Below are 13,595 nucleotides of genomic sequence, written 5' to 3'. Positions count from 1 at the left end.
AGACAAGTCTCTCAAAGCAAAATAAACCTAGCACTCAGAGGAGGCTTTCCTGCCATCTGTCCATCCATCATGCTTTGTAATAGCTCCTCCTCCTCCAAGCTTTTTACATGCTGAGTAGTACACCTGATGACTATTGAGTGATCTTGATGTGAAGATTTAGTGCCGTATAGTTGTTTTAAGTTTTAACTTTAAAAGTACACACACCCCTCTCCTCATTGTGATATCTTGCAGGGACGCCATTGCCAAAGCTTTATATTCAGTGCTGTTTGACTGGTTGCTTGAGCAGATCAATGACTGGCTCAGTCCCACAGAGATGGACAGCACTGTGGGTATCGTGGACATCTACGGGTTTGAGGTTGGTGTTCTGTGTGGACTGAGATCTGAAAAAAACTTAGAAATAACGGAGCAATTGCCTGTGGTGTTGGATGTTACGTCACAGTTCCGCTGTGTTCTCCCGCAGGACCTGGGAGTGAACAGCTTTGAGCAGCTGTGTATCAACTTTGCCAATGAGCAGCTGCAGCACTTCGTCAACAAGGCAGTGATCTCCCAGGAGCAGGTCAGTGGGTTGTATACAAGATCCATTTAGATCAACATAATCATCATAATACCAGGATTGTCACAGTAACAAAAGAGAAATTACCACAGCTGAAGACAACACATTCTAAATGTCTGGTCATAATGTAAAACCCATCAACATCAACTGTATGACATATGAGTGTTGAAGGGTTCCCCCATTTCATAGGGGGAGATTTCAACCACTATACCTAGTAACTCTGTTCTGAGGGACAAGGGGGCACTTGAAACCAGGTAGCTGGGGTAAAACTGCCAAAGAGCAGCTTTAGTAAATGCCTTCAAACACTTAAGCTGAGTGTAGTCTGCTATATTACTGCGTGTGTGCGTCCTGAAGGAGGAGTACAGTACAGAACAGATCCAGTGGTATCCCATGCCTCTCAAGAACTTCCACTCCTGTCTGGAGCTGATCTCCTCCAGACCACACGGCATCCTCCGCATACTGGACGACCAGACCTGCCTCCCCCAGGTAAACACACACATGCTACTTCTGTAATTGTGAGGATCCTCATCGACAACAACAACCTAACACTTAAAACCAAGTCTAAACCTTCAAACACCCCTTTAGTGTCGTGACAACCAGCCAGACGTCCTCACTTTTACTTTGATGGTTAAGAACTTGCTCCAGTCCTCACTGTGCAGCACAAATGCCTACAAACACACACACACACACACACACACACACACACACACACACACACACACACACACACACACACACACACACACACACACACACACACACACACAAACTTTGGTCGGTATTGTGATAAGTTATTAAACACAAGACAATATATTATTTTCACAACCCTACCAACACCTTGATGAGCACAGGGAATGCCCTATATTTAATGAAACAGCTAAGTTTATTTGACAGTGTGCCATTGTCCATTGTTAGTGATTAAAAAAACCTGAACTGACACATTCAGAGAAGTTATGACACAACGTTCCCATGTTGTTCTACTGCTGACCTTGTGTGAGGGAGTGTAAAATGTATATGTCTTTGTGCTACTGTTTATCTGTGGTTCCTTTTTTCCCATCAGGCCACAGACCATACCTTCCTCCAGAAGTGCCACTACCACCATGGGAACAGTCCCTACTATGCCAAGCCCAAGAACCCACTGCCAGTCTTCACTGTCTATCACTATGCTGGAGCTGTCACTTATCAGGTATTGGGCACAGCACACTGCTTTGTGCAGCAGCAGCCAGTGCAGTGAGAGCATTTGTATTTTTACTATTAAAAATTCTCTTTTCCCAGGTTCACAATTTCCTGAATAAGAACCACGACCAGTTCAGGACAGAAGTGGTGGAGCTTTTCGCCAGGAGTCGTTTAAAGGTGAACTGACTGCCCTGAGACGTGTACAAGGTGCTGATATGAGCCTTTTGCAAAATGTGTATAGCGGCTACGGAGAAATCTCAATTGAACTTCGGCTTTTGATTACATTATGTAGTCAAATTACACAAGTTTGTGTATCGGTCATTCAAATTGTACAATATAGTGTCTTTGAGGTTAGTGCAGTTCAAAGTGCTTTACAGGTAACTAACAAATTAAAGGACTCATGAGACAGTAGACAGATAAACAGAGATAGGAGATTGGGAGACAGATTCAAATGTCAATCACACAAGTGATAAAATATCCAATGGATATCCAGGTATGTTCACCAATTTCTAATATTACCAGGACACATCTGTTATGTTATGTGTTTGCATTTCAGTACGCTATGTGTGAAATGCAATAGTATTTTTTCTTGTGTCTTTCCTTTTTTGTCTATAACATGCCTTTTCTTAAAGGGTATCTCCACCAAATGTTAAAAAGTGTGTTTACAGGTCTTATGTAGTACTACTGCATATGGGTAAAAGAATATAAAGCCTTTTGTGGCTCCAGAGGAAGCTGCATGTAATCTGATAAATTGCCTCCAGTGATGTGACTCAATGGCTAAATTGCATTATGGGTGATGTAGGCACATTGTTTTGAAAAGCAGTCCACTGGTGTAGTTGGACTTATTATGGACAGTTTGGAAACAAATGATTAAGACCAATAGAGCAGAACCAGAGATATAACCTTTTTTATTCCGCATATTCTTTTTAATGAAATTCTGTAGCCCACATTGCCCAAAATGCAACTAAACCACTGAGTGACATCACTTGAGGCTTTATAATATTATATTATATTATATTATATTATATTATATTATATTAACACATACACATATGCAGTAAAACTCCCCAAGACCTGAAAAAACACTTTAATATGTAAAATATGAAGAGTTGCCCTTTGATCTTAATTTTTTCTTTGTTTTAATGTCTTATTTTAATGCAATTCTGTGTCTATCCAAAGCACTTTGAATTGCCCTTTGTCTGATTAGTACTATATAAATGAACCTGCCTTGCCTTAAGTTGCAGTGTTTTAGATCTCTCATAGATGCATTGCAATTATGAGATTTTTTTGTAATTGTGAGATGTTATAATTGTGAAAAACAGAAGTCATAATTACAAAATAATAATTGATCAGTTTTGAAGGTAATGTGCATCAATATGATTTACATTGTTTTCTCCAAAACCATATCCATAGAATTTTAAAAACTAATAAAAAAAACAAAAACAAACACATTTTAACAGTTCAATGAACTGAATTTGCATGTTTTCCTCACATGACAATGTTTGTCAGATGGTGTCTGAGCTGTTCCGGAAGGTTCAGGATGGTTACATCCAGCAGAGAGAGCTGGGCTGGAGAGGGAAGGGTCTCCGCCAGCAGCCCTCCACTGCTGCTTCACACTTCCTTCAGTCCCTGACTGAACTCACCACCCGCCTGGAGAGGTAAAAACACACTGAGCAGACTGATTGACTGATCATTACCAGAGTTATGAGTTAGCGCGAAGTCCAAGAGTGTCACTTGAATGTATTCAGTTTCACTACATGTGTTTAAAATCAAACAGCTGTGGTTTGGGGAGACTGTGGGTTTAGTAAATGTCATGGAAAGAAATATGAGAATAATGATAGTTGGTCTAAGTTTGTAATGTTTTCATTTGGTGTGAATCATCGCTGAAAGAAGTTCTACAAGCGACTTCTCAGTGACACATCATACAGGTCTGAATTCTTTAAATCAGGATGTTTGATGAAAACATGTCAACCACATGTTAACCTGTACTGGTTAGTGCTCATTCCAGATGCCTAAAGTTGGTAGTGCCTCTTTTTTGTACTCTATTGATATTTCATTCCATTACAGTTCTATAAAACAGCTGTCACATGTTGCTCAACCTCTCTTTAGATGCATGTAGGTCTAAGGTAATCATGTTTCCTGATAAATAATCTGTGTCAATGTTCTTTAACTCTTAGATGCAAAACCACTTTTGTCCGTTGCCTGAAGCCAAACTACGTCAAGGTAATATTAGACGCTTTAAACTGATGATGACCATTATCTTAACATCCGGCATCAATGTACGACCATGTACTGTGTCTCACATGTCCTCTGTTAGCTTCCAGGGATCTTTGACGTTGACTATGTGTCAGCCCAGCTGAGGCATGCTGGGATGCTGGAGACCATCCACATCAGGAAAGAGGGTTTCCCCATACGGATACAGTACTCCTACTTCATTGAGAGGTACTGCAAACACACATCGCAGGCCCACATGCACCATAAAAACAAGGGGTGGGCGATCTGACCAAAAGATAATATCACAATGTATTTAATCGCAATCAAATTGCAATCTTTTTCTCAGTTTTGAAATGCAGCCTATGAATTTCTTCATTTGCACCATTAAAACAGAATATTACACTGATGATACTACACAGTTGTCAAAATGATGATTATATCCTGATATTAATTTGAAGTTGTAAAGAGAAGCAAAAAGATAACATAATTATAAAATAACACTTTTCAAGCACTCACAACTCAAACAGGCCTGTAAAAGGGTTTATTGCATAGTTTACAATATGTCACCCAAGGACAAGCTACGTAAATTAATTTGTCTAATTGGTATTTTTTCTAGTTGGCTACATCACTTTATTGGTATGTTCACTTAGCGTGGATGTGCTAGTCAGTGATGTTATGTGAAGATTGGAGTAGATTGTGGACGCTTTCAAGATTGATCCCCATCCAAAATTGTTGGACTGCCCACCGCTAATCACAGCACTTCTTTAATGTTTGTTTAGATATTTCTTTGATGTGTTTCATGTACATGTATTCATTTAAATAGTGTAGAATATTTACAGTAATCAAATTAATAACAATAAATATTTTTTTACCTGAATCACTCATTCTCAAAAACCACCTAAATAAACCAGATTTTTTTAAATCAAAATATATGCATTAATCTTTGAGAAATTAGCAAAAATGTGGAAAAACACCCTATCTCACAAGGTTAAAGAAAGTGTGTGTTTCTGTTTCACAGATATGGGGTGCTCCTGACCCAGCGCCTCACCGAGGCGTCAGACAGAGAGCAGACGGTGGCTCTGCTGGACATGTTCTGTATAGAGGAGGGACAGTACCAGCTGGGACTCACCAAGGTGCCTCAATGCCTAATTCATGACACTGATTACAAGTTTTGACTGTGCACGTCAACATGTTTTAATATGTGTGTGTATCCGTGTTAGGTGTTCCTCAAGGAGCTTCTGTACCAGCAGCTGGAGGAGAAGTGGAGCAGCACCCAGACCTGGGCTGCCATCACCATCCAGAGGAACATCAGAGGTTTCCTGTGCAGGAGGAACTTCAAGTTCTTCAAACAGAAAGCCATCGTTATCCAGAGCCACATCAGGGGACACCAGGCCAGGTACAGACAGAAGGGAGAGCAGAGAGGAGAGAATATCAGGGTATGATATCAAGCTGCATCTACGAGACATAATAGTCATTATTAATGACTGTCACCTCAGATGTAGCATGAATGCTCTTTGATGTGATTTTTCCCTTTTTTTGTTCAGCTTATTTTTCTTAATTCTATTTACCTCTTTAATGACAAAATAACTTAATAAAGTACAGGAAATACTGTTGTACAAGTCCTGAAATCAAAATTATATCAGCAGTAACCAGTGCAGTCAAGTTTCTAGTGGAAAAGTACTTACTGTAAGGAAGAGCAGAGGAAGAAACAACAAAAGAAAACTTGGAATAAATAAAATACAGAAAGAAGGGAAAGGGGAAGAAGGAACGATAGAGATAGGGAAAGTGAAAACAATGAATGACAGAATGAAAGAAGAAATTAAACAAGAAGAGAAGAGAGAGATCAAGAGATAGGAGATATGAGAAAGGAGGAAAAGTGGAGAGAGGGACCGAAGTAATAAAGAAAAAAAAAAAAAAACAAGGAAGGAAGGAAGGATTCTTGATATAAAATCTTAATTGAATATACCGGAATAAACAGGAGGATAACAAACTACAGTTCAGTGCAAAATATGAATGACTAGCTGTTAACTCACGCAAGTTTTTCCATCTGTTAAACTTCTCACCTGCTGTATATTCATGCATGGATTGTAGATGGCATCAGTTTTGATTACTGAAAATTTTGAAAATTAACAGGAAAACATTATCTTATGTTGCAAATGGCCACTTGCCTGTTGCAAATTTGGTGAAACGGGACCCAGACTCAGTATGTGGTACAAAGAAACTGAAAGCTGTCTCAATTATTGATTTCAGTGTTGAAGGAGCTACTATGACATTATGAAAGCTTTGCAAATTACCAAAGTTACTAAAAAAAAAGCTAATCCAGTGAGAAATCTGGTTTGGTTAAAAAGTAAAGCTACTTAGAAAAAGTAGTTTAAACTTCTTTGTAAAAAGTCTAATTGGTAATGTACATATAATATGAAAGTACAACAAAATATAGCATTGAATAAAAAAGCCACTCAATTGCAAAAACGTATTCAAAGGTCATACATAATAAACCAAGAAAAAAAGGTTGACAACTTTGTTGATAAATTGCAGTGATTAATACGAATATATGAATATTTGATTTATTCAAAATATGAATGTATTGAAAATACCAGCAAGCTACTGCAAAATGTTGTCAAACATGGTGGTCCCAGACCATCTGAAAGGTGTGGAGGACTCATAACTGAGCAGAAGAGACATTTAATAATTTGTTCAGTTTAAATTCTTTGATACACAGAAAGCCATGCAAAAGTCACATCAGTCCAGTTCTTGACTGATATGATCCACTTCCTTTAAGTCTTACTATTGGCTTGGTTTTTGAGGGGTCCTAATAGGGACGTGACATTATAGGTCTTTAGTCCAAAATAACTGGAGTACAGGATGCTGGAGAACATCTAAAACATTGTAGATGAAATGTGAGCACCGTACCTCAAAACTGTACTTAAGTACAATACCACATTCATTCACTTTAACTAATAGATAGAGTCTCCACGTGTTGCCATACCCAGTTACCTCACAGAAAGAAAACATGTAGAGATCTAGCAGTGAAAATGTGTTCGTATAGTGAAGGATGAATGAGAGAAGAATAGAGGGAAAAGAGGGGAGTTAGTTTTCACCTGCAGGTTGAAATCAGGTCAGAGAGTGATAAACTCTGTACTGTGTGTCGCTGCCCCCTCTCTTCTTCTAGGAAGTACTACAAGCGCCTCAGGCAGTCCTTCACCCAGTTCTGGGCAGTGATGATGATAACCAGGAACACCATCAAGAGACGCCATTGGAGAAAGGTAGAGAGAGAGAGAGAGAAAGAGAGAGATCCCCACTCCTTGTTCTTGACTGGGTTTCTTGGCAACCCTCTGTTTGCTGACTTTATTGCGCTATAAATCTTTGCTTCAAATCTCTCTTACACAATACTAGCAGCTTAACTCAACAGCATATGAGGTGGAATAGGAAACATATGCCTCAGTGATAACGCTCTGACGATCATGTTTGGGGTCAAAGTGTAGTTTTTACTAAGATCCCTTTCTGTGTTATTTTCTCTCAGATGGCTTCAGCTATTGAGCTACTTGTATTATGTCAACAGTGTGTTTACACAATTTCCATATATTGAAAATTTTCACCCTGAATGAATGCCATTACTTTCTTCACCCACATTATTATACTTTTTTTTTTTTTCTCTAAATGTCTTTCGAGTCATGCAGAGATTGCCATTAATGATGCAGTTCCCCTCAGCTCTACAGAGCCATGTAGTCTCTTTTAGCTCCTTGTTTTGTTTTAACAGATTGGAAATTCATCAGCCTTTTCTCAAGCACCAGCTGGTTTGTTTTTAATATAGTGACGAAGCCCTTATTAAATTATTTTAATTTTCTGCTCAGCACCAGACAGCAAAATGAATGCAGTTAGCATAGCTGGTAAACATAGAGGAACATTTAGCATTTACCAGAAACAGAGCTAAAATGAGAGTCAGTGTTGAACCCTGCAATCCGTAGTCAATAGTTCTGGGTTGGTATTCATTCCATCAGCTTGGGAAAACATGGACTTCCTCATCAACTACAGCAGCTGATTTAACAGATTAGCACATTTAAAGGGGCACTATGTAGTGTCATAGAAGAAATTCCATCTCAGAATTTCAATATTTACAATATTAATGAGGTAATAATACAAACTCAGAAATGTGTATTGTTTTTTAAGTGATTAAACAAGCTGTTCACAGAGGAAAATAAGGTCCCAGAACACTGTTTGAAGCAAGAATGGTGGCAGGGTCCACCGCATATAAACAGAGTAAAACAGTATAAATTGTGTTGTCCCTTAAGGTCAGTTTGTTTATTCAGTTTATTCAGTCCGGAAAACAAAGAGAGTTTGTTTATTTAGTTAGTTTGGAACTGTTCACTGTTTGCACCAGCATACTGCTGTGGTTTGTGTTTATGTTGGTGTAGTCCATCTTGGTGGATCTTGCTCAATTTCTGATTGGAATTCCGACTTGAATGACTGTTCCTTTGAGTACAGTCGAATGCGACATTACTCATATTAGCTGAACACAAACATGCTAATATTGCTCTGTGTATGCTGGATGTGTGAAGAGGCAAATGTTTGCTAACATGTTAACCATAACAAGAGGCCAAAATGTAACTGAAAATTTTATAGATATAATAGCCACACGTCAGAGAAACAGTCTCTTATGCAGGATAATCCACAGAGCTTGCACTGAACAGTTTTCAGTGGAACTTCTATTGAATAAATAGTCCCAATGAAAACTGTCAACAACTGTGTGTTCTGTCTATCGAACGCAAAGGACACAGTTTGCCAAGTGTTGCCATTGAATTGAATGTATTTTCTGAACGCCAATTCAGTTCACCTTCATCATGATGAGGCAGAAATCTCAGAAACGGATATCTAATTTTGAGTGGACCAGCCCCTTCATGTCGTTGCCCTTCCACGTTATGCTACACAGATTGAGGACTTTGTTGATTGTATAAATGATTTCACTATATTTACTTGGATTTAATGTTAGTGGTTTGCTTGGTGTAGGCTATTTGAATTTAGTCTGTTTTTCATTTTCTATTAATTTCTGTAAATCACTTGAAATGTGGAGTGTGTTTAATTTAAATGGAGATTTCTAAGATCAAGATTTTTGGAGGATTTTCTGATGTAGGAATTGGACTCTGTTTGCTAATACAGAGGGACATTAAAGCTAGAGTAGTGTGATTATATGATGTGTTGGGTGTGTTCATTCCTGTACATATTTATTCCTCAGCAATATTACAGCCCCTTCATAAAATCTCATTCTGTTCCTCTAACTAGCTTTCTTATCTTGCATTAATCATGTCTTACACACACACACACACACACACACACACACACACACACACACACACACACACACACACACACACACCCTGCTTACACCTCACACTCCGGTCTTGGACTTCAACCCCTCTCAGTGAAATTTGAAGCAGCCCTGCATCTCTCCCTCCGCCCTCTGAAACCTGTCTGTCTGACTTCCAGCTCCACAGCTCTAACAGGTAGGCCGCTCTTCTTATTTCCCATCTGCATCAGATCAGAAGCAACAATGTCTCTTTCAGCCTTTTAATTTAGTTAACTTGAGCAAGTTTACACCCTGAATATCATTAAATTAGGGACTTCAGTAGTCTGTATCATGTTTCAAAACAGTCTAGAGACACTTTGTTTGGCTGGTGCTGGTGTGTTTCATCTCTTCTCTTTTCTTGCCACTGCTGTGACCTAGACAGACCATTTTATTCTTTTTGTTATTCCCTTTGCTGCCGTTGTAACACTGTCAGTTTATTTGGTGTTATTGTTTTATGAGGCTTGGACTATGAACAGAGGAGCTGTCAGGTTTCTGCTCACAGATGGCCTATGTCAGCTGTTCAAGCCTAGTTGGACTCATCATGAGCTGTACCTTAGAATAGAAAGTGTAAGAAACTAAAAAACAAGAATTGGAGTTTGACAGATAGATTTGGAGCCAAAAGAAACACCAGTCAGTCAGTGTTGTCTACCTCTGATATAATGTAAAAGATTTAGCTTGACTAAGTACATATTTATTGCGGAACTGAATGACATTTTTGTCAGTTTTTACAGTCATTAAAGGGCCACTCTACTGATTTAACACATCAAGTTGAGTTAACTTGTCATGAGTACTGCTCTCAATCCTCTGGAGGAGCTTTAAAAGGCTGAGGAAATAACCCTGATGATGTCACAGCATTGTCATCAGGGTTATCTTGGGAAGTTTTAGAGATGTTGTCTTTTACCAGACAAAGAGGCTCTCACATAAGATGCTATAGGTTTGGAATTATGAGAAATATAGTCCAGGGCTTGGGGGGCTTAGGGAGTAAAACAGAGGATATCTCGGCTTTCTTTTTATGTTCAATCCGTCTCTCAGGAGTCCCCTGCCTTTATAAAGTGCAACACTACATCTCAAGAACACCTTTTGAATGTTGAGTTCTTTTAGACATTTCATATCAGATGAAAAGTCATGAGGTCACCAAACTCAAGGGATTCATCCCCTGGAGATCATGAATGCCTGTACAAAAATGCCATAGCAATCTATATTATTACTGAGTAGAGGTTCTGTGCTCAGCTCTACTGGCCTGTGTCCAGTTTGCATGGTCTCCCTGTGTCTAATTGGGTTTCCTCTGGATGCTAAGGTTTTCTCCCACAGCATTAAGAGGGTTTGTCTGTTTGTGTTTACCAGTGGTTCCAGTGGTGGTAAATTTCCTCAGATCCCCATTATGTTAACACTCTATGGTTTAACCTGATTGGTGACCCCAACACTAGAGCCACATGGTTTGCATTCCAATACTGAAAAGAGTCTCAGTTAATTGTCTGTATTTCTATGGTGGCCCTGAGGTTCAAGACACAACAACATTTTAGAAAACCCGATGACATTTCACAAAACAAAATAACAGTCCACGAAACTTGACATGTCGGATCAGGGAAAAGGTGGGACAACATTTCTTGTTTGTGATTGAACAGAACAAAGGCGACGTGCTGACCGCTATCAACTGTTGGTAATAACCTGACTATGGATAAGTACAGTAGATGTCATTTCCTGTCTCTATTGTGAACTACTCTCAGCCTCAGTCCTACTTATTATTTATTATTTCAAGCGCACATTTTAGGGTTCCACAGGACATTTCAAAGGAATACTTCAGTATTTTAAAGCAGGGCTGTATGAGGTACTTATCCATAGTCAGGGTATTACCTACAGCAGATAGCATTTAGCACACCCCCTTGGATTTGTCCAATCACAAACAGGAAGTGTTGTCCCACCTTTTCTGTGATCTGAAATGTTTTGTGAAATGTCTTATTGTCTGCAATGTCGTTGTGTTTTGACCCTCAGGGCAACCGTAGATTATCTTATACTTAGCACCAGATGACATAGTTTTTCCTACCTTTTTACTGACATATCGTAACTTTTTACCTACAGTAGATAACAATTGGCATGCCCCCTTGGGTTCTGTCCAATCACAAACAAGTGTTGTCCCACATTTTCCATAATCTTAAATGTTGTTTTGTTTGTGAAAAAACAAAAGCTGAAATATTTTTGTGTTTTGACTCTCAGGGCCACCGTCATTTTCCTTATGAATATCACAAAATTACATGGTCACAGTTAGCATTTTAGGAAATGATTTAGTGTGTTTTGAGCTGCTCTTTATGGTGGTTTAGGGGAGTCAGTCATTATAAATCCTCTCATGTGGAGGTAGAACAGGGTTGGGCTGCCTGTTTGTAGAGACCCATTCTCTTAAGTTATTTGATGACTGTGATTACTTAAGTGTTTGCTGCATGAATACGTGTGCACACCCTTGTTGAATCTGAACTGCACACTTCACATTGGTTTACAGTTTAGGCTTTGGTCTGTTAGCTGTATCCAGTAACTACTGACCATTCTTTTTCTTTTTTCTTTTTTTTTTTTTTTAAGTATTTCTTTTGGCTTTTCATGGCTTTACTTGAAAGGAGAGCTTGAGAGATGACGGGTTGAGAGAGAGAGGGGATGACATGCAGCAAAGGGCCACAGGTCAGACTCGAACCCTGGGCCGCTGCAGAGAGGACACAGCCTCTGTACATGGGACTTACAAACTACCAACTGAGCTACCGTGGTGCCCAATTACTACTGACCATTGACTACACATATACTGGGAGGAATAAAGATACATAGGATAGTTCGGATCATCGCCTTGATCATATCTGAGTGACGCTGCCCTGCTGCACTGAGGCAACTCCTTTCTGTAAGCAGTAAACCTCCTGATAAAAAATAAACCTTCTGGACTCTTGGAACTGCGTGGCCTGTCATATGAGGCGGGGCAACAGGCCTGTGGGTGTTGCAGGAGTATATAACAGGACGTGTATCTAAGAATAGTTCTGATTGAACACACTGAGCTGAGATGAGGAAGTGTTGAGCGTACTTGATGTACCTGGATAACATGAGGATAACTCATCGGAAGAGTTACACACTGAATCAGCAGCAAACTTCAGGTGAAGGAGGCTAAATCAAGGACTAATATGTCTTGATGTTTATGAGATGTTGGTCGCAGTATATGACAAGCAGTATGTTGAACTGTCCGTGTATGTGTGTGTCCATTTCAGGAATTTCACGAGAAGAACAAAGTAAAGGTGGTGACAAAGACTAAGTCCGTCTCTCCTGGAATGGTAAGGGAATACAATGACTGATCTAATCCTGTATTATAGAGATCCTATTGTAATGTTTCACCAGAAACTCAGATTCAAACCCAAGCAGAAGTACCCATCTAATTTCTCTTGTGGTATCCGTACTGTAACATTTGCTTTACGATGTTTTCCTGTTAGGATGTGGGGATGTTGGAGATCCCTGCTGAGCTGTCAGCCAGACTTCGCAGTGGAGCAGGTCAGCTTCATATAAAAGCTCTGCTGAAGGATTGATTTGATAATACTACAATGTGCACATATACTAGCAGCTACTCTGCTGCCATTGTGTTTTGTCCGTTTGTGATTGTTGTCCCATCTCTGTCCACCAGGGCAGCAGCGTGCATCAGGGGTCACAGAGGTAGCACCTCCACAGGTGAAGGCAGAACACAAGCTCACCCTGCCTCTGGATATTGACAGATACCCATTCTCTCGCTATGCCAAGTCCATGTTAAAGGTGAGCAAGGTTGGAGCACACACAAATACATATTCATCATTTATAATACTGCTTTCACACTGGTCTAATACCACCTAATATCTGGCCTCTGTCTTTAATGGGTAAGGGTGCATTTGGCATTCATTCCCATGTCAAATGATGTCAATGAAACACATCACCCAGGTAGACACGTTAAATCTTGCCCCTTTTCTGTCGCAATTCAATGGTTTAATGGTTTAATGGTTTAATGGTGTAGAAATTAGAGACTTTGGTGTGTAAATAGCTTTCCATCCGCCTCTGTTAAAGCAGTGCTTGCACTTCGTCCAGTCAGAGCTGAGTTTAAAAGAGAGACTGAAGTAAAATGTTATTTCTGTAAAATTCTGTATTTATTAGATATTGTATGTATTTATCAGTAGCACAATTAAGATGGAATAGAAATGAAGGTATTACAGTGCATGACGATTTATGTGGTGCTCCAAAATTTTTGTGCTGGTGCTTGAAAAAATGTCACTATGGAGCACAAGTGCTACTGCTGGAAAAGGTAAGTCTGGAGCCCTTTCATGT

At 39.4% G+C, this 13,595-nt stretch overlaps 1 protein-coding gene across 1 annotated transcript in view; it reads left to right on the top strand.

Moving 5' to 3' along the window:
* The window catches only part of myo15b (myosin XVB), a 56,760-nt gene that overhangs the window by 12,879 nt on the left and 30,286 nt on the right, over positions 1–13,595 (top strand). The window contains exons 14-27 of the mRNA XM_084342168.1: positions 232–355; positions 461–556; positions 908–1,039; positions 1,614–1,739; positions 1,829–1,906; positions 3,239–3,387; positions 3,907–3,952; positions 4,047–4,171; positions 4,962–5,076; positions 5,164–5,339; positions 7,113–7,206; positions 12,521–12,583; positions 12,740–12,797; positions 12,928–13,052. Coding sequence (XP_084198294.1) covers positions 232–355; positions 461–556; positions 908–1,039; positions 1,614–1,739; positions 1,829–1,906; positions 3,239–3,387; positions 3,907–3,952; positions 4,047–4,171; positions 4,962–5,076; positions 5,164–5,339; positions 7,113–7,206; positions 12,521–12,583; positions 12,740–12,797; positions 12,928–13,052 — 1,507 coding nt within the window. The remainder of the gene's footprint in view (positions 1–231; positions 356–460; positions 557–907; positions 1,040–1,613; positions 1,740–1,828; positions 1,907–3,238; positions 3,388–3,906; positions 3,953–4,046; positions 4,172–4,961; positions 5,077–5,163; positions 5,340–7,112; positions 7,207–12,520; positions 12,584–12,739; positions 12,798–12,927; positions 13,053–13,595) is intronic.

The sequence above is a fragment of the Pagrus pagrus genome, assembly GCF_965226575.1.
Source record: "Pagrus pagrus genome assembly, chromosome: 21".
Lineage (NCBI taxonomy): Eukaryota > Metazoa > Chordata > Actinopteri > Spariformes > Sparidae > Pagrus > Pagrus pagrus.
The sequence above is the reverse complement of the archived record's forward strand: the minus strand, read 5'-3'. Positions and strand labels throughout refer to the sequence as shown.